We start from the raw sequence: 23,415 nt of genomic DNA on the forward strand, positions 1-23,415 counted from the left end.
CTTGATGGTGAATAGGTAATGCCTCATATTCTGGAACAAATGCAAGAACTGCGGCAGTTCTTGTGCACCCCTTGCACAAAACCTGGACTACCCATATCGAAGCAACGACCAAGAAAGCACGCCAATGCCTCTACTTACTTAGAATACTTGGGAAGTTTGGCATGTCCGTAGCAACTCTCACACATCTACAGACGCAACCTGGAAGCATTTTATCGGGATGCATCACAGCGTGTTTGGGAACAGCTCCATCCAAGACGACAAGAAATTGCAGAGAATTGTGGACGCATCCCAGACCATCTCACAAATTAACCTCCTTTCCATTAATTCCATTTTCACTTCACCCTGCCTCAGCAAGGTCACCACCATAATCAATGATGAGCCTCATTCTGGTCACTCCCTCTTCTCCCCTCCCCCATCAGGCAAGGCGTGCAGAAGTGTGAAAGCGCACACCTCCAGATTCAGCACCAGTTTCTTCCCAGCTGTTATCAGGCAATTGAACTGTCCTTCGTTGAAGAAGTTCTCCTCTCTTCGACGAGAGTTTGTTATGATTTGTATCAACAATTAGAGATCGGTCTTGAGCTGCTATCTACCTCATTGGGGTCCCTCGGATTATCTTTAATTTATCTTTATTGGACTTTACCTTGAACTAAACGTTATTCCCTTTATCATGTATCTGTACTGTGTGGATAGCTCGTTTGTAATCATGTATAGTCTTTTCGCTGACTTGTTAGCACACCACAAAAGCTTTTCACTGTACCTTGGTGCACATGACAATAAACTAAACTAAACTGATATTATATTCAAACAGTACATCTGTAAAGTTGCCGGTGAAATAAGAGTAAACCTGAGGGAAGTTTAAAATCTAGCAAAAAAAGTAGCAAGAGATTGATTAATAGTGCAAAAAGTATGAGACTGAACTTGCAAGGAATATGAAAGTGAGCTGTGAAAGTGTCTACAGAGAATTAAAAAGAAATAAATGAATGAATATAAATGTTGGTATGCCAATCAAAAGCATGAGAATTTATGAAGGTAACAAAGAAATAGCTGTTATTGAAAAATAACTTTTGTTCTCTCTTTGTGGAAGTAAATACAGTGCATTCAGAAAGTATCCCAACCCCTTCACTTTTTCCACATTTTGTTACGTTCCAGTCTTATTTTAGAATGGACTAAATTCTTTTTTTTAATCATCAATCTACATACAATACTCCAGAATGAAGAAGCGAAAACAGGTGTTTAGAAATTTTTGCAAAGTAATTAAAAATAAATAACTGAAATATCACATTTACATAAGTATTCAGACCCTTTGCTATGACACTCAAAATTGAGCTTAGGTTCATCCTGTTTCCATTGATTATCCTGGAGATGTTTCTACAACTTGATTGGAGTCCACCAGTGGTAAATTAAATTGATTGGACATGATTTGGAAAGGCACACACCTGTCTGTATAAGGTCCCACAGTTGACAGTGCAGGTCAGAGCAAAAACCAAGCCATGAAGAGGAAGGAATTGTCCGTAGACCACCGAGACAGGATTGTGTCGAGACACAGATCTGGGGAAGGGTATAAAACAATTTCTGCAGCATTGCAGGTCCCGAAGAGCATAGTGGCCTCCGTCATTCTTAAATAAAGAACTTTGGAACCACCAGGACTCTTCACAGAGCTGGCCGCCCGGCCAAACTGAGCAATCGGGGGAGAAGGGCCTTGGTCAGGGAGATGACCAAGAACCCAATGGTCACTGACAGAGCTCCAGAGTTCCTCTGTGAAAATGGGACAACCTTCCAGAAGGACAACTATATCTGCAGCACTCCACCAATCAGGCCTTTATGGTAGAGTGCCAGACGGAAGCCACTGCTCAGTAAAAGGCACATGACAGCCCACTTGGAATTTGCCAAAAGGCACCTAAAGGACTCTCAGGCCATGAGAAACAAGATTCCCTGATCTGATGAAGCCAAGATTGAACTCTGGCCTGAATGCCAAGCGTCACGTCTGGAAGAAAGCAAGCACCGCTCATCACCTGGCCAATACTATACCAACGGTGAAGCATGGTGGTGGCAGCATGATGTTTTTCAGCAGCAGGAACTGGGAGACTTATCAGGATCGAGGGAAAGATGAACGGAGCACGGTACAGAGAGATCCTTGATGAAAACCTGCTCCAAAGCGTTCTGGACCTCAGACTGGGGCGAAGGTTCACCTTCCAACATGACAACGACCCTAAGCACACAGCCAAGAGAACGCAGGAGTGGCTTCGTGACAAGTCTGCGAATGTCCTTGAGTGGCCCTGCCAAAGCCCGGACTTGAACCAGATCGAACATCTCTGGAGGGGCCTGAAAATAGCTGTGCATCGACGCTCCCCATCCAACCTGACAGAGCTTGAGAGGATCTGCAGAGAAGAATGGGAGAAATTACCCAAATACAGGTGTGCCAAGCTTGTAGCATCATACCCAAGAAGACTTGAGGCTGTAATCGCTGCCAAAGGTGCCTCAACAAAGTACTAAGGGTCTGAATACTTATGTAAATGTGATATTTCAGTTATTTATTTTTAATTACTTTGCAAACATTTCTAAACACCTGTTTTCACTTTTTTATTATGGGGTATTGTGTTTAGATTGATGATTTAAAAAAAAAGAATTTAATCTATTCTAAAATAAGGCTGCAACATAACAAAATGTGGAAAAAATGAAGGGGTCTGAATACTTTCTGAATGCACTGTATAATAACTTTCCAAAAATGCAAGGAAGCTAAGACGCTAATGAAAAGTGGAAATTAGTAATTGTTTATAATATATATATAAATTAATAGAGTAGACATCTGATAAATACCCAGGACCTAATCTGCATTCCAGAGTACCAAAATAAATAGCCTTGGGCATGGTGTAGGCATTAATGGTCATCTTCCAAAATTCTACAGGTTAATGGAATAGTTCTTCCAAATTGAAGGATGTCAAATATAAGCCGACCATTTAAAAAAGGAACGAGGACAGTGAATTTCCCACTGTTAGCATAACATCAATAATAGGGAAAATCCAATCATCTGTTATGGACTTGTGAGAAGATTATTGGTTTTGACAAACTGGTAGAATAAAAATGAGTGAATCGGTGTATCTGGAATTTTAGAAGACGTTTGAGATCGTGCGCAGAATAGAAGTAATGGGATTAGCGGATAATATACTCAATGAACTGAAAATTGTTTTACAAGAAACAGATTAGGAATAAATACATATTTTTCGATGTCAGGGAATAGCTCCAGGGATCCCACAGGGATCTGATCTGTTTAACGTGAATCAATGATGTGGCAAAGGGAACTGAAAATAATATTTCCAGGTTTCCCGACGACTTCAAACTGGTGGAATTGTTAGCAGCAAACAGAATGCAAAGTGGCATCAATGCTATTTAGACTGTGAGTGAACGGGCAAATACATGATTGGTGCATTATAACATTGCTACATGGAAAGCTATCCACTTTGGTGGTGAAAACAAAGGTTATACATTTATTTAACTGGCAAATGTTGAAGTACATAGTTCCTGTACACTAGTTACTTAAAGCAATCATGCATTTGCAGGAAACAGTTAGGAAGGCAAATCAATGTCAGCCTTCATTTCAAGAAGTTTTGCGTATAGGATGAGGCTGACTCAACAATTATACAGTGCTTTGACACTACACCCAGAGTATCATGTTCAGTTTTGGCATTCCTATTTGAGAAAATAAATTCTTGCCATGGAGGGAGGGCAATGGAGGTTGGAGTGGGATGTCGAAATAATTCACACATCATTTGTTCAATTGATCTTCATTTTTTGGAGATGCTTTGATATTTTTGTTTTCTTTCCTTTTCTTCAGACATTGTCAGTTTCTATGCTGTTACGTTACTCTCATCATCAGATCTTTGTCTTTATTGGTAAGTCTTTTCTACGGTTTCTTTGTTCAAGTTAACTTTTCATAAAGTGAACAGAAAATGTTAGTCTCCTCATAAATGTTAATTTACACTTTTTGTTCCTGTGCTTATGATATAAATATGAATTCACAAAATGAACCTTCATTTCATAACTTCCATCATTCACGTTAGTTAAAATATTAAATAATTCCAAAGTACTTATTGCCTTATAACAAGTTTCACTGCAACATGAACAGATATTGACTGATGTAAGATTTAATAAAATATATTCCCATTTAAATAATGAGCGAAGAATTCTATGCCTCTCCCTCAGTGGATTTTCAGACTTTTTATGTTGTCCATTACGTGAAAGATTTGACCATGTGAGTTCCTTACACCTCTGATGCTTAAATTTGAGTCAAAGGATATTTCCCCAGTTCATTTTCACAATGTTTTTGCTTTCACTCTTAAAAATGCCCTTATTTTTATCTTCTTTCATTCCTTCCAATACAATGTTCATGGAAATCTTTGCCCTAATAGGTGCTTCCAAATTTTGTAACTATATTTTGATTTGCACATGCACTGCACACCCACAGTCTCTTAACACACCGATGAAAAACAGATTAGGAACCTGCATTTGGAATCTGCAGATTAGGAATGCATTTACAGCCACGCAGTTGTTTAAAGTCTTAACTCTAGCTTTTGAAATATGGTAGATGATTATTGAGTGGTATTTTACAGTTGATCAGTAGATGGCAGCTTTGGCTCCAATATCTTGTGTTTAGTTTAGAGATACAGTGCGGAAATAGGCCCTTTGGCCCACTGAGTCTGTGCCGCCCAGCGATCCCCACACACTAGCACTATCCTACACACCAGTGACAAATTACAATTTTTACCAAAGCCAAATTAACCTACAAACCTGTATGTCCTTAGAATGTGGGAGGTACACTGAGCACCCAGGGTCACGGGAGAACGTACAAACTCCCGACAGACAGCACCTGTAGTGTCTTGTGCTGTAAGGCAGCAACTCTGCCACAGTGCCGCCCCACCATTTGTGTTCATAAATGTCTGTCATTATTCTTTAATTTATGAATCAAGAGCAGTTCCAAGAAATAGGATGATGTCCAATGAAGGGATCTATACAGTAAACCCTCGTTATAATGGACCATTGGAATGAGGGGGGGGGATTGTCCATTATTGCCGATTGTCTGCCATAATTGAGTTGGGTATTATCATGGTATGCAGTTGAAACAAAGAACTAGTGAGGGTAAGAACAAAGAAGGGGGAGATTAATGTGTGGCTGAGGAGTTGGGGCAGGGACTTCGATTTCTGGACCTTTGGATCTCTTCTGCAGCGGGGTGACCTGTACAAAAGGGACGGGTTGAACCTTAACTGGAGGGGTACCAACATGGCAGGTAGGTTTGCTAATGCTACACGGGTGGGTTTAAACTAGATTGGCAGGGGTATGGGATCTCATACAGGACAGAGGCAGGTGAGAGGTTAGAAGTTGGTATGGAGGATGGTGAGAGAAAGGTTGGACGACAGAATAGGCAGGAGAAAGGCAGAGAGCGAGGAAGGAAGATCAGTTTAAACTGCACGTATTTTAAAGCAATGGGGCCTGGTGGCTAAGGCAGATGAACTTGGGGCAAGGGTAGGTACGTGCAACTGGGACGTTGTAAACATTACTGAATCCCGGTTAAGAGAGGGGCAGGACTGGCAGCTCAATGTTCATGTGCTTCAGGAGAGACAGGACAAGGGGGGGGGGGGGGGTTGCATTATTGGTTAAGAGGAAGTCACAGCGGTGGTCAGTGGTGACATTATGGATGGTTTGTCTAGTGAGGCTGAGGAACAAGAAAGGGATTATAAGAAAATAACTGCAGATGCTGGTACAAATCGAAGGTATTCACAAAATGCTGGAGTAACTCAGCAGGTCAGGCAGCATCTCAGGAGAGAAGGAATGGGTGATGTCACCCATTCCTTCTCTCCTGAGATGCTGCCTGACCTGCTGCGTTACTCCAGCATTTTGTGAATAAACAAGAAAGGGATGATCACCTTGTTGGGGGTGTACTGCAAACCCTAAAATAGTCAATGGGAATTAGAAGAACAAATATGCCAGGAGATTGCAGACAGCTGCAGGTCAAATAAAGTTGTTGTAGTAGGGGATTTTAACTTTTACAATATTGACTGGGAAAAATCATAGTGTGAAATTATAGGGGGCAATTTCTCAAATGTTCAGGAGAGGTTTCTCCAGCAATATGTAGAGGGTCCCTCACGTGAGAGGGCAACATTTTTTCCAGTCTTGGGAAATTCAGAAGGGCAAGTGAATGAAGTGTTTGTGGAGGATCCTTTTGGGATCAGCGATCACTGTTCGGTTAATTTTAAGATAGTTATGGATAGGGCCCACTTGCTAAAATGCTAAATTGGGGTAGGCCAACTTTGAGGATTTGAGGAAAAAGTCTCGCTCAAGTTGATTGGAACAGGTTGTTTGAGGGGGAAGGAATATCAGCCAAGTGGGATGTTTTTAAAAGTGTGCTGACAAGAGCTCAGGATATGCATGTCCCTGTTAGAATGAAGGACAAGGCAGGCAAACGTAAGGAAGCTTGGCTGACAAAGGAAATTGAGACATTGGTCAAGAATACGAAAGACACATGGGACACATAGGCAGCTGTGATCAAGTATATCTCTGGAGGAATTTAGGGAACAAAGAAGTGAACTAAAAAAAGGAAATCAGAAGGGCATAAAGGGGCCAAGAGATAGCTCTGACAGATAGCAGTAAGGACAATCCCAAGAGATTTTATGAATACATAAGGGTGAAAAGGGGAACTCTCAGGAATCAAAACGGTCAACTGTAGAGCCACAGGAGATGGGCAAGGTCTTCAATGAGTATTTCTCCTCTGTATTTACCAAGAGGAAAGACAGGACGGAGGAACTTGGGGCAATCAGTGGAAGTGTCTTGTGAGCAGTCAGTCAAAGAGGTGCTTAAAGTACTATCATGTATGAAAGTAGACAAATCTTCAGGGCCTGATCAGATATATCCAAGGACATTGTGGGGAAACTAGAGAGGAAATTGGGGGAGCCCTGGGGAGTGTTGTAGAGCAGAGGAATCTAGGAGTGCAGGTGAATGGTTCCTTGAAGGTGGGGTCGCAGGTAGATAGGGTAGTCAAAAAGGCTTTTGGCACATTGGATTTCATCAGTCAGAGTATTGGGAGGTCATGTTGCAGTTGTATAAGATGTTGGTGAGGCCACATTTAGAATATTGTGTTCAGTTCTGGGCAACATTTTATGGGAATGATGTTGTCAAGCTGGAAAGGGTACAGAGAAGGTTTATGAGGTTGTTGCCAGGACTAGAGTAAGCAAAAGGGTGAGGTTGAGTAGACTGGGACTCTATTCCTTGGAGCGCAGGAGGATGAGGGGTGATCTTATACAGGTGTATAAAATCATGAGGACTAGATCAGGTAGATGCACCAAGTCTCTTGCCCAGAGTAGGTGAATCGAGGATAAGAGGACAGATTTAAAGCGAAGGGGAATAGATTTAATCGGAACATGAGGGGTAACTTTTCACACAAAGGATGGTGGGTTTTGGAACAAGCTGCCAGAGGAGGTAGGTCCGTCTGTTCTAATTGAAACACGTTATAAAGGGATCCGTTAAAACGAGGGTTTACTGTATTCAAATATTGAATTATTTTAGTTCGTGTTTAAGGCGCACATCTATGCCGGTCCCTTGCATCAGGAAAATATGGTACAATATTTTTGTGTGTCCATCAATTATAGATTTTCACATTGACAGCCTACATTATTTCTACATTTATTGTGTTTCTCATGGCTGTATATGACAAATGCTTTGCCTGACAAAGTCTAACAGTTACAGAGAAGAAAGGTAGACTTGTGTAATGTTGTAATAAATTCGGAGCTTTTTGAAATACAATTGCATTGCAAGAAAGGGCAAAAGAGTGTTCAAGCCCCCACCATACAGTTATATTTACTACAAAATATAATCTTTCAATAATAGTGATGTACCATATAAATGAGAGAACAAAGTCTCTTGTCTATTTAAAGGGAGTAGTGATGGATAATTTTAATCTCAGTGATCTAGATGACATATTTACAATTAATGGATTTTTTCTTTCAGTTGATTTGTTGCAGATGCTGGAGATGAACATGACCATTGCATTTCCTGCAGCTCCTTTACTTACAGTGATACTAGCACTCGTTGGTGAGAATGTTTTGTCATCTGTAGAGTTTTTATTGAGACACAACAGACTGCAGATGCTGGAGAGGGAGCAAAAAGCAAACTGCTGGAGGAACTCATTGGGTCAGGCAGCATCTGTGGAGGGAAATTGGCAGTTGATGTTTTGGGTCGAGACCCTTCATCTGAACTGCGTGGAGGGGAGATGGCCAGTAAAAAGGTAAGCCGGGGTGGGCAAGAGCTGGCAAGCGATAGGTGGATCCAGGTGAGGAGGGGTGGATTGGTGGGCGGAGTCAGGTGGGAGGGAGGGGTGGAGTTAGCGACAGGGGTTGCAAAATGAGTGGTAGAGGTAAGAGTCATGGAGCTGCACAGCAATGGGCCTTTCAGCCCATCTTATCTATGCAGACCAACTTGGGATACTGGGCTAGTACCATATGCCTACATTCCTATCTATATATCTGTCCAAATAAATGTCTTTTTATCGTCATAACTATATCCAATTCTATACCTCTGGCAGCTCATTCCAGATATCCCCCCCTCGGTGTAAATATTGCCACTGAGGTCCCACTTAAATTTCTGTGCTCCACCTTAAGTCTGCGCCCTCTAGTTTTAGAAGTCTCTACCCTGGGGAAATAGTCTGAGCATTCACTTTATCCATGCCCCTCATGATCATGTACATCTCAGTAAGTCATTCCTCAACCTCCTGTGCTCCAAAGAAAAAGGTTCCAGCCTATCCAACCTCTCCCCATAACTCAAGCCTGCAAGCCCATGTGTCGACCCAGTGAATCGCTTCTGCACCTTTTCCAACTTAATGACATCTTTCTAAAGCTGTGCGACCAGAACTGCATGCAGTACTCCACGTGTGTTCTTACAATAACTTGTAGATCTGCATCACAAAGTCCCAGCTTTTGTACTTGATACTCTCCCGGATGAAGTGTCAAATGCTACCTTTACCACGCTGTCCATTTTCAGGGAACCATGTACCTGTACTCTCTGCTTTCTCTGTTCTGCAACACACTCCAGGGCTCTACCATTTACTTTGTAAGTCTTGCCCTAGTTTGACATTTCAAAGCGCAGTAACTCACACTTGTCAGAATTAAATTGTATTTTCCATTCCTTGGCCCACCTTCCCAACTGATCGAGATCCTGTTGTAAACTTAGATATCCTTCCTCACTATCCACCTTGCCACCAATTGTGGTGTTGTCTGCAAATTTAGTAACCACGTTAACTACATTGTCATACAAATTGTTAATATAGATAACAAACAACAGTAGACCCAGCACCGACCCTGCAGCACTCCACTGGTTACAGGCCTCTAATCAAAACAACTGCCCTCCACAACTATCCTTTGATCCCTTCATGCAAGCTAATTTTGAATCCAATCAGTTACCAGCTCCATTTCAAATAATGAAGGGCTGTAAATAATAGAATCTAGGAGGAAGGAGATAAAGAATGGGACCAAATATGAGAGGTGGGATGGGAAGATGTGAACCGTAGAGGCAGGGAACGATGGATGGAGTGGATGGGAAGATGGGTGAGAAGGGCGAGGTGTTGTGGGAAAGAAGGATCTGTGGGAGAATCTGGGGATGATGTGAAAAGGTGGAACCAAAAGGGAGCAGTGTTACTTGAATTAGAGCATTCACCACTCATGCAGTCGGGCTGTAGACCACTGAGGCAAAATATGACATGCTGTTTTTATTAACATTGCTGCCTTCCGAATCTGTTGCGAGTATGGAAATCTGCATGGGTATCTGTGTAAGATTAACCCTTTTGAGCACTAAATGTCTTTGGAGCTTGCACGTTTATTTGTCAAAAATGAGAATTGAAACCCATATTGCTGCAATATCCACAATAGACTGGTTAGCAGGGATTTGACTTGGATGCCAGCCCACTGCTTATCTTAATCATGTTGCACCAAATGTGCTGAAATTCTGCCAGTAATTGTCTCCATTTAGTCGTGCGTGACATATACCGCAAGATCAGCAGATTGTCCGCTAGTTCTGTGCTCACAGTAGACATGCCTTCTTATGATTTTTTTCCCTTTATTTCAATAACGTCTCTTTAGTATGTAGCCACAAAATGCTGGAGTAACTCAGCGGATCAGGCAGCATCTCAGGAGAGAAGGATTGGCTGACGTTTCGGGTCGAGTATCAAATATTAGACAAATATCTCCCAAATATTCTAGGGGCCGGAGAACCTAGGGTGATGGAGGAACTGAAGGAAATCCACATTAGGCAGGAAATGGTTTTGGGTAGACTGATAGGACTGAAGGCTGATAAATCCCCAGGGCCTGATGGTCTGCATCCCAGAGTACTTAAGGAGGTGGCTCTAGAAATAGTGGAAGCATTGGAGATCATTTTTCAATGTTCTATAGATTCAGGATCAGTTCCTGTGGATTGGAGGATAGCAAATGTTATCCCACTTTTTAAGAAAGGAGGGTGAGACAAAACGGGTAATTATAGACCAGTTAGTCTGACATCAGTGGTGGGGAAGATGCTGGAGTCAATTATAAAAGACGAAATTGCTGAGCATTTGGATAGCAGTAACGGGATCATTCCGAGTCAGCATGGATTTACGAAGGGGAAATCATGCTTGACAAATCTACTGGAATTTTTTGAGGATGTAACTAGGAAAATTGACAAGGGAGAGTCAGTGGATGTGGTGTACCTCGACTTTCAGAAAGCCTTCGACAAGGTCCCACATAGGAGATTAGTGGGCAAAATTAGGGCACATGGTATTGGGGGTAGGGTACTGACATGGATAGAAAATTGGTTGACAGACAGAAAGCAAAGAGTGGGGATAAACGGGTCCCTTTCGGAATGGCAGGCAGTGACCAGTGGGGTACCGCAAGGTTCGGTGCTGGGACCCCAGCTATTTACGATATACATTAATGACTCAGACGAAGGGATTAAAAGTACCATTAGCAAATTTGCAGATGATACTAAGTTGGGGGGTAGTGTGAATTGTGAGGAAGATGCAATAAGGCTGCAGGGTGACTTGGACAGGTTGTGTGAGTGGGCGGATACATGGCAGATGCAGTTTAATGTAGATAAGTGTGAGGTTATTCACTTTGGAAGTAAGAATAGAAAGGCAGATTATTATCTGAATGGTGTCAAGTTAGGAGGAGGGGGAGTTCAACGAGATCTGGGTGTCCTAGTGCATCAGTCAATGAAAGGAAGCATGCAGGTACAGCAGGCAGTGAAGAAAGCCAATGGAATGTTGGCCTTCGTAACAAGAGGAGTTGAGTATAGGAGCAAAGAGGTCCTTCTACAGTTGTACCGGGCCCTGGTGAGACCGCACCTGGAGTACTGTGTGCAGTTTTGGTCTCCAAATTTGAGGAAGGATATTCTTGCTATGGAGGGCGTGCAGCGTAGGTTCACTAGGTTAATTCCCGGAATGGCGGGACTGTCGTATGTTGAAAGGCTGGAGCGATTGGGCTTGTATACACTGGAATTTAGAAGGATGAGGGGGGATCTTATTGAAACATATAAGATAATTAGGGGATTGGACACATTAGAGGCAGATAACATGTTCCCAATGTTGGGGGAGTCCAGAACAAGGGGCCACAGTTTAAGAATAAGGGGTAGGCCATTTAGAACGGAGATGAGGAAGAACTTTTTCAGTCAGAGGGTGGTGAAGGTGTGGAATTCTCTGCCTCAGAAGGCAGTGGAGGCCAGTTCGTTGGATGCTTTCAAGAGAGAGTTGGATAGAGCTCTTAAGGATAGCGGAGTGAAGGGGTATGGGGAGGAGGCAGGAACGTGGTACTGATTGAGAGTGATCAGCCATGATCGCATTGAATGGCGGTGCTGGCTCGAAGGGCTGAATGGCCTACTCCTGCACCTATTGTCTATTGTCTATTGTCTAAATTAACAACTTCATGTATGAGCCTTGCCATCTCTTACCTGGTGATTTCACCAGAAACACAGCACTTTATCACCAGAGTTGATTGCTGACTCATTTTACCCTGGCTGGATAAATAAAGGTTGCATATTTTCATGCACTTTATGGTTTACATTTCAGTTGGCCCCACCTCATTCAGAGGAGGTTTGAACTTCAGTGATTGTGCTTTTCACAGTTTCTGCAGTCCATATTACGATTCTGTTACTTCTGAAGACAACCGCATTGCATATCCAATCCCACTGGCTAGGCAGCTGCACTGGAGGCAGTGGTATGGTGGTGCACAGTGAGAGCCTTCAATGTTTACTTCAAGCCCCAAGGATTCTCGGACGAATGCATCAAACCTCTGATTAACCACCAATTTACTTTAATGGATGAATCAGTACCCCTATGTGTTGAACAGCACTTGGAAGCAACAAAAGAAGTAGCAACGGTACAGAAAGGTCACCAGATGCCACATCACCAACTTTTGCTCGGTACTACCACTGTTGAGTGAGCCAGTTGAATCCTGAAGGACAAATCTACCAAACGAAATCTGGCAGGAGGTGGAAGAACGGACACGAGGTGTACACATAATAGATCTTGCCCTCAACAACTTGCATGTGGCAGATTCATCTGTCCTTGACTGTATTGCTAGGAGTTACCACTGCACAGTCCTTGTGAATATAAAGACACACCCTAGACACAGTCCCCCCATGGAGTTTGCGGCACGGTGGCGCAGCGGTAGAGTTGCTGCCTTACAGCGAATGCAGTGCCGGAGACTCGGGTTCGATCCTGACTACGGGTGCTGTACTGTACGGAGTTTGTACATTCTCCCCGTGACCTGCATGGGTTTTCTCCGAGATCTTCGGTTTCCTCCCACACTCCAAAGACGTGGCTGGGCAAATGTAAAAATTGTCCCTAGTGGGTGTAGGAGTGTTAATGTGCAGGGTTCGCTGGGCGGCGTGGACCCGGTGGGACGAAGGGCCTGTTTCTGCGGTGTATCTCTAAATCTAAATCTACCATGCGAAATGGTAATGGCAACAGTTCTCCTATCTCGGAAGCCAGCATTCACCAGGCACTGTTGGACATTAACAGGAGAATGGTTATTCACAACAAATGTAATCTCATGGCGAAAACACGCCAATGTTCCAAACTTGTTACACAACATGGAAGTGTTTGTGTTTGTTGGAGGTCCCCAGGAAATTATTGCAAGAGTATCCCTGGATGGTGGCTACATCCATATTCATTTAGGTCCCACAATAGCTGCAACGCACTCTGCAGTCAGATGTGGAGATGTTTGCCAATGTTTACTTTCATTTGCAATTGCTCGTGCCAACCAAATGTGAGTTAATGAACCACAGCATTTAGAGGACTACCTATCTTCAGCATACCTACTTAACCATTTAAAACTGAGGTGGGAAGAAACTTTTTCTCCCAGAGAGAAGTGAATTTGTGGAATTCTCTGCCACAGAAGGCAGTGGAGGCCAATTCACTGGATAAATTTAAAAGAGAGTTAGATAGAGCTCTAGGGGCTAGTGGAATCAAGGGATATGGGGAGAAGGTAGGTACAGGTTACTGATTGTGGACGATCAGCCATGATCACAATAAATGGCGGTGCTGGCTCAAAGGGCCAAATGGCCTCCTCCTACACCTCCTGCACCTATTTTCTATGTTTCTATATAATGGCATGTCCAACAAGAAGACCTTGCCATTGACCAGGAACTCAACTGGCACAAATAACGTGACTACAAGAACAGGTTAGAGATTTGGATCTTGTAACAAGCACATGCTTGCGAACATAGGACGCAATTTATGAATGCAGTGGAACACTCGGCATTTACCTGGCTAAGTGCAGCACGAGCAGCGTTCGTAAAGGATATATCCAGGACAAAGTAGCCTGCATGATTGGCACTTCATCCAATACTGTGAACATTCACTCCTTTCATTGCCCTCCACACCCCAGCTATTTCTGACAGTCCCTCTCAAAGCCATGACTTCTACCACCAAAGACAGACACAAAAAGCCAGAGTAACTCAGCGGGACAGGCAGCGTCTCTGGAGAGAAAGAATGGGTGACGTTTTGGGTCGAGAGACTTCTTAACCGGTCTCGACCCGAAACGTCACCCATTCCTTCTCTCTGGAGATGCTGCCTGTCCCGCTGAGTAACTCCAGGTTTTTGTGTCTGGTTTAAACCAGCATCTGCAGTTCCTTCGTGCACACTTCTACCACCAGTATGGATGAGGACAGCAGGCACATTGAAACACCATCTGCAGTTTCTCTCCACATCACACATCATTATGATAAGAAAATATTTTTTGTTCCTTCATCCTTGCGTGGATCAAATCCCAGAACTGCGTGCCCAAGACTAGCGTAGGAGTAGGTTCATCCGCAGGACAGCAATGGTTCAAGGAATTGGCTCACTCACCTTCTCAAAGGCAATTACCGATACTGGCTTTCCAGCAAATTCCATTTTTGAAATGAAGAATTAATGATGTGATTTATGGGTAGCTGTCTTCTAAGATTTGAGAAGTTTCAGATGGAGTTGAAGTCATTTTGTCCATGGAGGTACTATATATATAGGCAAGATTCTGCTGGTCACTTATGCATCTCAAAATATCTTTTGTAATTTGCAAAATCAAGGAAGCCCATCATTTTTACCGAGATTGTGAAATTTAAAAACGAATACCTGCTTTTAACTTTAACGTACATTTAGATTATCCTAAAATGTATTGAATCTGAAGTATTATTTTTGAAATGCAATAGCGTGTATGTGTATGTAGTTTAAAGATACAGCATGGAAACGTCCTTTGGCCCACCGAGTCAGTGCCATCCAGCGATCACCCATACACTAGGTCTATCCCGCACACTAGGAACAATTTACAGAAGCAAATTAACCTACAAACCTGCACATCCTTCGAATGTGGGAGGAAACTGGAGCACACGGCGAAAAGCCATGTGGTCACAGGGAGAATTTACAAATTCCGTACAGACAGCATCTGTAGTCATGATACAACCCAGATCTCTGGCATGGTAATGCAGCAACTCTACCACTGTGCCACTATGCCACCCCATGTATATTCATACATACACACACACACACACACACACACACAATTTTTATATTTGAATTATACTTTATCAAATGTACCTAGAATTAAATCCTTTTTTCATACAGTTCAGTAAAAAAATATATTATACATGTACAATCATGCTTGAATACAACAGTGTAGGACTAGTAGGTTACACTGACACATCCCACAGGCATCGCCATGTGTCTGGCGCCTTTTCCCCATCCAATATGTATTAAAAAGACGAGCATGTAAGCATATGGCCTTATCACTGATAATTTGAAGTGGTGATTGTGGACCTCTGAGATGCAGAGGGATCTGGCACTCCATGTTTTTGTGATAGTCTAGTGTGACGATTCAGCAAGAAATTAGAAAAGCTAGGATTGTTATCTATTGTGAAGAGAGTTGGAGTCAAGGTAGGGCAGACGTGCTTCAGTTATATTTTGTTGGTGAGGCCATAGTTTGAATACTGCATGCAGTGGTCTCCTTATTTAAGGAAGGATATTAATTGTATGAAGCAGTTTGGAGGTTACTGGACAAATACCTGGACATGTTGTCTTATGAGGAATGTTTGTACCCACTGGAGGTGAGATGAGCCAGAGTGCACATTGAAACACAAGATCCCGAGGGTGGGCGGAGAGGATGCTTCCTTTTCTGGGGTAATCTAACTAGTAGGCACATGGCTTTAATTTAAAAGATTTTTAAATTTAAAAAAAATTTATGATGGAAAAAAAATCTCTTTTTTTTCTGTGCTTCATGAATCTTTGGAACTCTTTCTCAAAGAGCAGAAAGCAGAGCAGGAAATGACTTTGATATCAAGGGAAAGAGATTTCTCCTTTGATTTGAATTTTGTTTGGATCACTTATTATCTTTCCTCATGATTATCAAGCAGACCTGTGTTGCTTCATTGCATTTTCTATCCCGTCCTTTTATGCGACTTTGATTTTTGGACATTATTCTCCCCTCTCAAATAAGTGAGTCTTAATCCTTTTCTGTGCTGTAGGTTTCCGAGTGATGGTGAATTTTCACTAAAACACTGTCGGCTACCCAAAGAAAAAAAAGAAATCTGTTGACTTAGCAAGCCTCGAAAACATTTTTTTAAAACCCTCCAGTTTACAAAAAGAAGGTGCAATTCAAAGCAAAAGAATGCATTTGGTCATGTACACAAATCCCACTGTCAGTAAATTACATTCAATCAGAGGAGAGCTCTGTCCCGAGGAAGAGCAGTGGGATTATTTTGAATCCGAGTCATAATCACAGCATGGAAACAAGACCATTTGGCCCAATTTGTCCATGCCATTCAAGTTGCCTAATCGAGTGAGTCCCACTTACCCATGTCTGGCTCATATCCATCCAAACCTATCCTGTCCATGTACCTGTCTATAGACACAAAAAGCTTTTTGTGTCTATCTTCGGTTTAAACCAGCGTTTGCAGTTCCTTCCTTTACATGTACCTGTCCAAATGTCTTTTAAATGTCTGCGGCTCTCTGGCAGTCTGTTTGTCTTTTTTTTTGTTTGTGTCGGTGTTGGGATGGTTTTTGTTTCTGTTTTTGGCTGTGTATGTGTGGTGGGGGGGGTGTGGTGGGGCGGGGGAAACCTTTCTTTTATTAGGTCTCTTCCCCGGGGCGCAGCTCGCCCGCGGGGCCTTCCATCGCCCGGCGCGGCTCGGCTGCGGGACTTAACATCGCCGGCGCGGCTTGGCCGCGGGACGTTTCAGTGCCTGGTGCGGCTCGGCCGCTGGCCTTAACATCGCCCGGTGCGGCCGCGGGACGTTTCAGTGCCCGGTGCGGCTCAGCCGCGGGACGTTTCAGTGCCCGGTGCGGCTCGGCCGCTGGACTTAACATCGCCCGGTGCGGCCGCGGGACGTTTCAGTGCCCGGCGCGGCTCGGCCGCGGGACGTTTCAGTGCCCGGTGCGGCTCGGCCGCTGGACTTAACATCGCCCGGTGCGGCCGCGGGACGTTTCAGTGCCCGGCGCGGCTTGGCCGCTGGACTTAATTAACATCGCCAGTGCGGCTCGGCTGCGGGACGTTTCAGTGCCCGGTGCGGCTTGGCCGCTGGACTTAACATCGCCAGCGCGGCTCGGCCGCGGGACGTTTCAGTGCCCGGTGCGGCTCGGCCGCTGGACTTAACATCGCCCGGTGCGGCCGCGGGACGTTTCGGTGCCCGGGGCGGCTCGGCCGCGGGGCCTTCCATCCTCTTGCGGGGGCTGTGCGTGTCGGTTGCCTCGGTAGGGGTCGAGCTGCCTGTCCGTGGGTGCGGGGGGAAGAGAGGGGAAGTTTTGTTGCCTCCATCACAGTGAGGGGGTGTTTGGAGTCACTGTGATGGATGTTTGTGTTGGGGTCGTGTGTCCTGTGTTCTTTTCTTTTTTGCTGTGTCCTGTGACTGCTGAAATTTCGTTCGGTATTTATACCGAATGACAATAAAGTTTTGTTATGTTATGTTATATGTTATAATCTCGTTCTACATACGAACCACTCTATGTGTGGAAAACATTGTTCCTTAACTACCTCTTAAATCTTTCCTCTCTCACCATAAACATATACCCTCTAGTTTTAAACTTTCATATCTTGGGGAAAAGACTGTGACTATTCACCCAACCTAAACCCTTGATGATTTTAATAAATCGCCTATACTCCAGTGAAAAAAAATCCTGCCTGATTCTGAAATGCCAATCATCCAGAACCAGTAACATCCTTGTAATTCTTTTGTTGCACCTATACCAGTTTAATGGCAGCCAGATCTGTACACAGTACTCCCAAGTGTAGCCTTACCGACATGTTACAGCAGTACTCCTGTACTCAATACCGTGATCGATGAAGGAAAGTGTGTCAAACTCCTACCTTTTTCAGTAAAGTTTTGACACGTGTTGTGAACAAGTGGTATTTTGTGACACAATCCCATGGTTTTTGTGCATCTTGACATGAAGTTAGTACAGCCTTCATCGCCGTTTTAACATCCCAACCTGATTTAGGAGCTTTTCTAAATGTCTCCACTTTTAAAAATAATATTCAACGGGTGCTAATTGCTTGTTAATACCACTTCCAAGTGTAAACTGCTAAGTAGTTCGTCATCACTTAATAATTATAGAAAACAAATGTATTTTATTGCATCCTGCAAGTTTGCGATGCTCTGAATAGACGATGGCGTCTTCAGGTTGCTTTTGTTTTGTGAAAATAGACATTTGTCAGTCCGTAGGAAAAAGCAAACGGTTTTCTTTGCTCATTATTCTTGGGCCATTGGGACACAAGGCTTCCATGTAAAAAATAAAAGCCATACATCATAAGTTCTCAATTCCTTTCGAGTTGTAATGGTAATTATGGTGGGATCTATGTGGGATTTTTCTTTAAGATAATGTATTCCCAGCCATGAGCTTTCTAATCTTCCTTAATACCAATATTTGCAAGTGTTTCTTTTATTTGTATTGAAGTGGTTTGATTCTTGTTTTTTTTGCAAACCATTTTACATACCTGATCTCTGCCGTCTTCTCTTCCACCAGGGATGGAAGCCATAATGTCGGAATTCTTCAATGACACGACCACGGCATTTTATATCATTTTAATTGTCTGGTTGGCGGACCAGTATGATGCAATTTGCTGTCACACTAACACCAGCAAACGCCATTGGCTTAGGTAAGTGTCTTGCTTTTAAATTGAGAAATGTTACAGCAGCGATGAGTACAAATTTAGCATGTTAATAGGGAATCTTGCGGAATATATGTTTTGTGGGCATCCTTAGTGTATGAGATGTCCATTCAGTCATCTGATTACAGTGGGGAAGAAGCTGTTCCTGCATCTGGGGATTGCTGGACTGTAGGTCTTGCTCTCAATGAACTGCATTGAAACAAATGAAGGCTCAGGCCTATGGGGATAGCTGTTCCATGCAGAGCTTCAGACTTTACGGATCAAATGATATTCTAGATCATATATCTCTGCGGTTACTAAACATGAAGTTAGTATAATTTTAATGCTGTTTTATTATTCTAACCTCAATTTTAAAAAACTTTAAAATGGCTTCGGGTTTATTTCCATTCCTCCTTCAAGGGATTATTCCTCTATTTTATTAGCTATCCTTCATGCTCTGCACAAATGTACACTGTTCATTTGAATTTGATTTGAATGCAAGTTTAAGCGTATTTAATTGTGGTAGACATTACTACTTTCCCGCAACGTACTTCATCCTGAACACACATGCTGGGATGTGGTTGTGGATAGTGATGGAAACAATGGCTCTGGTAAGATTTCCCCATCCTTGGCCACGCTGCATAGAAGCAAGTTGGTGCACAATCCTGAAACAATGTAGACCTTGAAAAATGATGTCTCTTTCCAGGGTCCATATTATCGTAATTCAATTTTTGTGTTATTTGCCAGATTGCTATGCAAAGCAATGTTTCAAAACTGCAAATATGGTTTCCATGGAATTGAAATCACTGGTATTTCTTGTGTTCTCTGAACTTCATCTCAATGTTTGGTTTTAAGGAAGAAGGCACGTGGCTGAGCAATTAGTGCTGTTCACTCAGTGCTCCAGATACAATGGGTTTATCCTAACCCCAGACGCTGTGTGAGTGCGTCTTTACCTCTTAATGGTGTGGCTTTCTTCCAGATGCTCCTCTTTACTGCCACACACCAAAGACATGCTGCTAGATTAATCGTCTACTGTAAATTACCCCAGCGTTGGTAAGGGGCACGAGCATCAAAAAGGTGAAACGTCTGGTATGTGGCAGAGATCAGCCATGACTGAATGGCGGAGTAGACTTGACCTAATTCTGGTCTAATCCTAATGGTCTAATTCTGCTCCTATCACTTATGACTTTAAGAGAATATGCTGCAGTTCAACAAGTTTCCTTTCATATGGTAATAATTATACTTGATGTATGTCCTTCAATCAATTAATATGAGTGTTTGTGTATTTTACAGATTCTTTTACCTGTACCACTTTGCCTTTTATGCCTATCATTATCGCTTCAATGGCCAGTACAGCAGTTTGGCTTTGGTAACATCTTGGCTGTTTATTCAGGTACAAAAATTCTTTATTCAGGTACAAAAATTCCGCGGTCCATGGATTTCTTGAATACATTGAGTCTTACTGGGATACACATGGCTGTGAATCTGGGGAGAGTTATTGGACTTTGTAAATGTGGAATGCATTACTGCTGAAGGTAGACACAAAAAGCTGGAGTAACTCAGCGGGACAGGCAGCATCCCTGGAGAGGAGGAATGGGTGACGTTTTGGGTCAAGACTCTTCTTCAGACTCATTACTATATTACTGCCGAATCTGTTAACCTGAAAGGTAGTCAGAATTGATCACAGCTCTGCCCACAGTCCCAATCTTAGGTTATTAAAACCCATTCCCACTATTGCCCCATCTAAGGCTGCCTAACTTGATGCATTCTGCTACTGTTTTGTACAACAATCTCCATATAACAGCTTGTATTTATATAATAAAATATCCTATGTAATGTAATTTGCATTTTCAGTATCAAATAAAATTTAAAATAAAACCACATTAGGTAATGCTGGGCAGATGATAGGTAGGATCTTTAAAGTAGAAATGGCAAGTGAATCTTTCAGAGCTGTGTGCCTTACTATTACAGAGAGACAATAATAGAAATACAGGTGCACTTATTCCTGTACTGGTGTAAAGGTACAGGTGCAATAATAGATTTACAGATGCCAGGTCACAAGCCGGGAGTTAAGGGCTTTTGTTAAGAAACCACAAATCAGTGTTCTCTGTACTGAATAAAATCATGACTTTGTGACAACCAAGAAACAAGTTACAATTATAGATGTTTTTTTGTATTGTTTTATTAGCTTTGTGGCTATGTTCTGTGTAAGGAGATAACTTGAGTAAGGTGAGTTGTCCTTGGCATTGGCTCGGATGTTTACTTTAAGTGCTGTTTTCTTTCCCAGCACTCGATGATCTACTTCTTCCATCACTATGAACTGCCTGCCATTCTTCAGCAGATTCGCATTCAGGAGATGTTGCTCCAGAACCAACAGGCTGGCCAAGCCAACCAGACAACACTTCAGGATAACCTCAACAACAACACTGCCACAGAAAGTGTTCAACAAAACCCCACTGATCCAGAAAACCTTCTTGAAGCTACTCCTGGTCCAGCCCAGTCGAATGATGCCCCCAGCCTAGCAGACAGCATTCAACCTACTCGCATGCAGAATGCAAACCCTGAGGTGACCCCATTAAGTGGTGATCTGAATTGGGTAGCAGAAACTGCAGCAGTCATATCAGAAGGCAATGGAGCTCCAGAAAGGAATACTTCTGCAGAGAGTTCTGACATTGTGAACGAGACATTAAGTAATAGCGGTTCAAATATCCCGAATGTTTTAAATGATTCTAGTCCCATTGAACATGTTCAAGCAACTTCAAGTCCCGAAGAAAATCAAGCTGTGTCTTCACACAGTGGTGATCTTCAAACAGTAATGGACCTCAGCACAAGGAATCATTGTGCAACAGAGAACCAAGAGGGAGTTATCACTAAAACTGACCGCCAGGACCTGTGTCCCACACAAGACAATGAAACCCATGTGCATTCATCTCTACGTGATAATGATGTTAGTTTTGACCAGTCACAAATGGACCGTGGCAGCCAAACTAATATTTCAAAGAGCACAGACACAGAGACAAGTGGGCACAGCGTTTCATGAACCTTCTGGCATTTTTGCTGTTCTATCAGGTGGTTTGTTATCAGAAGGCCCTTTTAAAAAGTTCACAAAAAATGTACCAATAGGTAAGGGGGATCCACTGTAACATCAAGCGTTTTCATTTGCAAAACCAAAATGTCCCACTACTTTCAGCTGGTTTCCTAAAGTAAATAGGAGGGAGTGGAGCAGCATCCTGCTCAGTGAACGATAATGGTCGGAGCTCAATTGGAATGATAACCCCTCCATTCAATCACCACGTCCCTAACCGTCAGCACTGCTGTGTGCATTACTGTTACACCTGTGCAATGAAACGCTATCGGTCTGCAGTGGCAGCGGAAGACCTAAAAAGAATCAACGGAACTCGCAGCTGGGTACCCAAAAAAAGGCAAATGTGTGAAAGGCGGTAGAAGATGCTTGTTCCTTTGAACTCACAGCATACATACATGTAAGTTGATTCCACAGTGCAATAATTTGACGTGTATTGATTCAATTCTGCTAATGTCTTATTACCTGAAAGACTTTCAAGTCTTCTTTCTTGAACTGGTGCCTACATACAGAAGAAATTCAAAAGAAGGTAGTGTAGCAATTCCAGTGGCTTCTAATAAACTTTAAACCTAACTAATTTGGAACTGATTCTGATTGATTTTTTTTGTTGACAATATTGTATTTAAATGTAATGTAAGAGTTTCAGTCTTTGTACATATTCAAATAAATGAGATCTGAACATGCTTGTGAATTACTTTTAAAACATGCACTGTATTTATTGAATTTAAAATGTTCTTCTTGGTTTCATTTTTTTGAAACCATTGTGTTAAGGGACGATCAACTTCGCCTTCAAATTACTGCGGATTGAGCACTAGGTGGAATCTATAACATACTAACCTGCCCTAAGCTCATAAGGTTAGTGCAACTGCATTGGAATAAAATACTATTCTACAACTATCCATTGACTCAGCTTGTTGGTCAGAGCTTTGTATTCTGATTCCACCACTTTTAGCATCTGAGCACAATACTAAATGAGAAGTCAGGACTTGATCTGCACAAATATGTGTAGTGGTTACTACTGTGAATACGGTGTTGGACAGGTGCATCTATCTCGGTTGGGTAAGTTGGTGAGGACGAGGTCCAGTGGGTTTAATCCTCATGTTGGTTGACTCGCTACTTGTTGCTTATGTAATTTGGCGGATACGTCCTTTAGGGTTCACTCATTTGTGACGCTCCAAGCCACTTTTGACGAGATCACTAAAGTACTTTGCTCATCCCCGTGCTTTTTCAAGTGTTGTTCAAACAGCGTGAGCTGAGTGAGGATGATGTGTGAAAATCAGGTGGAGATTGCAATGCTTATTATGTTTGACCTGATGCCATGAAACTTCATGGGGATGGAGTCAATGATGAAGATTCCAGTTGCCGATGTACCATTTCCAGACCCTCTGGTGGATTTGTCTTGCCGGTGGCACAAGGTGGACCCAGGATTTTGATGGACACATTGTCTAGAAGCACAATTCTGTCAGTTTGACTACATTCGGCCATTGCTTGATATGTCTGAGGGACAGTTTCTCCAATTTGGACACAACAGTTTTCAGGTGTTCCTGAGGAGAACTTTGCAAAGTCGACTTATTTCCTGTCCTAGGTTATTTTGTCCCTGCTCCACACCTGCCAAAGCTGGCAATATGATGAAATGATTAGATCTATTTCTCATGGGTCTCTTAAAGCCTCGCAATAAATGCATTCAGTTCACGAATGAAGTGTAACAGAGCT

At 42.8% G+C, this 23,415-nt stretch overlaps 1 protein-coding gene across 3 annotated transcripts in view; it reads left to right on the plus strand.

Moving 5' to 3' along the window:
• The window catches only part of tmem259 (transmembrane protein 259), a 52,311-nt gene extending 29,915 nt beyond the window's left edge, over positions 1 to 22,396 (plus strand). Inside the window, exons 7-11 of one of the 3 annotated variants that reach the window (XM_078423507.1) lie at positions 3,833 to 3,890; positions 7,996 to 8,079; positions 18,497 to 18,629; positions 19,914 to 20,013; positions 20,908 to 22,396. In XM_078423507.1, coding sequence (XP_078279633.1) covers positions 3,833 to 3,890; positions 7,996 to 8,079; positions 18,497 to 18,629; positions 19,914 to 20,013; positions 20,908 to 21,660 — 1,128 coding nt within the window. In that variant the 3' untranslated portion in view covers positions 21,661 to 22,396. Of the gene's footprint in view, positions 1 to 3,832; positions 3,891 to 7,995; positions 8,080 to 8,105; positions 8,273 to 18,496; positions 18,634 to 19,913; positions 20,014 to 20,907 lie in introns of those variants that run through there. The other 2 variants (XM_078423509.1, XM_078423508.1) reach the window with 2 other exon arrangements.
• Positions 22,397 to 23,415: the final 1,019 nt, after the last annotated feature.

The sequence above is a fragment of the Rhinoraja longicauda genome, chromosome 28 (genome assembly GCF_053455715.1).
Source record: "Rhinoraja longicauda isolate Sanriku21f chromosome 28, sRhiLon1.1, whole genome shotgun sequence".
Classification (NCBI taxonomy): domain Eukaryota; kingdom Metazoa; phylum Chordata; class Chondrichthyes; order Rajiformes; family Arhynchobatidae; genus Rhinoraja; species Rhinoraja longicauda.